Genomic DNA, 1514 nt, shown 5'->3' with positions numbered 1-1514 from the left:
GGCTTCTTTCAGTTTCCGTCTACCAAATTCACTCACAAGGCTTTGGTTGGCCCAAGGCTACAGTAGAAGACACTTACCCAAGGTGACAAGCAGTGGGACTGAACCCAGAACCATGTGGTTGGTAAGCAAGCTACTTACCACACAGCCACTCATGCACCTGTAATTAATTAATGAAGTAAACATTTTCGTTAACAATTTAACTTTTAAGTTAACTTTGGAAATCATTATCGGACTAATTAACTTCTGTTACATTTAACTTCCGTTAAATCAAGTTGCAATTGAAGTTAATGGATTTTATAGTTTTGGCACTTTTTAAAGGTGTTTTTAGGTGATTTTAGAGCAAAAACTGATTTTTTGTTTTTTTTTTCTCTAATAAAAATTGATGTTAAGGGTTTAGAATATCTCTGAAGGGTTTAGAATATCTCCCTCTACATTTAACAGGACGGCATTAAGTATGTATCTGAAATAGATTTGACAAATAAATTTCTGTTGACACGTATCGTGCGGGTGACACGTAAAAGCACCCACTACACTCTCTGAGTGGTTGGCGTTAGGAAGGGCATCCAGCTGTAGAAACTCTGCCAAATCAGACTGGAGCCTGGTGTTGCCATCCGGTTTCACCAGTCCTCAGTCAAATCGTCCAACCCATGCTAGCATGGAAAGCGGACGTTAAACGATGATGATGATGATGATGAATCTTGGTAAATGAATGATCACCACAACACCTTCTTCTGATTTGACTCCCTTTATGCCACTACAATACAGAAGAAATAAGTTGTCATACTTAAAGATTTAAAAGTAACTTATATAAAAAAAAAATTACCTTCATAATTTATTCAAATAATATTTAAACAGAGAATTTAGTTTTGTAGAAATAATTTCATATGAAAGTGAAATAGTTTGAAGCTTGTTGAGTAATATATTTGTCTTTTGTTGTTTATAATGAAATAACTACAGGAAAGACTTGGACCCAGACCAATCACAAGCACTTAAGGATGCCCTAACACTGCAAAATGTGAAAACGTAAGTATCTGTTGTTGAAAATTATATCTCATCATATTGGCATTTCTGCAGATTCATCTTGGCATATTGTTTTGTCTCAGTATTTCATAGTTTTTCAGTTTAAAGAGGAGCTGCTTTGATATCCATAATAATTTTGTCAGTATAAATGATTGTTTTGTCTACGCAGGAACCAAATGTAAAGTTGTCCGATGCCTGACATCGCATGCGTCCACAGTTGATCAATCCGTTTCTTATCGAACGTAGTATATAGCTCTTCCCAGAATTGGAAACTCCGGTTATGTGCAGCCCGTTAACTTTCGGGTTTATCTTATGACAAACCTCGAATGTGTGTTTGGAGAAATTATCAGCGTCAATATTGTAGTGTGTTAGCCATTCTTCGTAAATGTCTAACGATCTTTGGATATTATGGTAATTGTTTGCATTTGATTGAAAATAGTCTTTTTTTTGCCTAATCTGTTCCCAGATCGGTGTAGAAAGTGCTTCTATGTTGG

The 1514-nt window shown here is 35.7% G+C and overlaps 1 protein-coding gene across 4 annotated transcripts in view; it reads left to right on the top strand.

Annotated features, from left to right (window-relative positions):
- LOC106881705 (cilia- and flagella-associated protein 119) overlaps positions 1-1514 on the top strand; it is a 23794-nt gene that overhangs the window by 4172 nt on the left and 18108 nt on the right. For all 4 annotated transcript variants that reach the window (XM_052970450.1, XM_014932176.2, XM_014932174.2 and 1 more), the window contains exon 3: positions 958-1023. In XM_052970450.1, coding sequence (XP_052826410.1) covers positions 958-1023 — 66 coding nt within the window. The remainder of the gene's footprint in view (positions 1-957; positions 1024-1514) is intronic.

Source organism: Octopus bimaculoides, chromosome 9 (assembly GCF_001194135.2).
Source record: "Octopus bimaculoides isolate UCB-OBI-ISO-001 chromosome 9, ASM119413v2, whole genome shotgun sequence".
In the NCBI taxonomy this organism is placed as follows: Eukaryota; Metazoa; Mollusca; class Cephalopoda; order Octopoda; family Octopodidae; genus Octopus; species Octopus bimaculoides.
The sequence above is the reverse complement of the archived record's forward strand: the minus strand, read 5'-3'. Positions and strand labels throughout refer to the sequence as shown.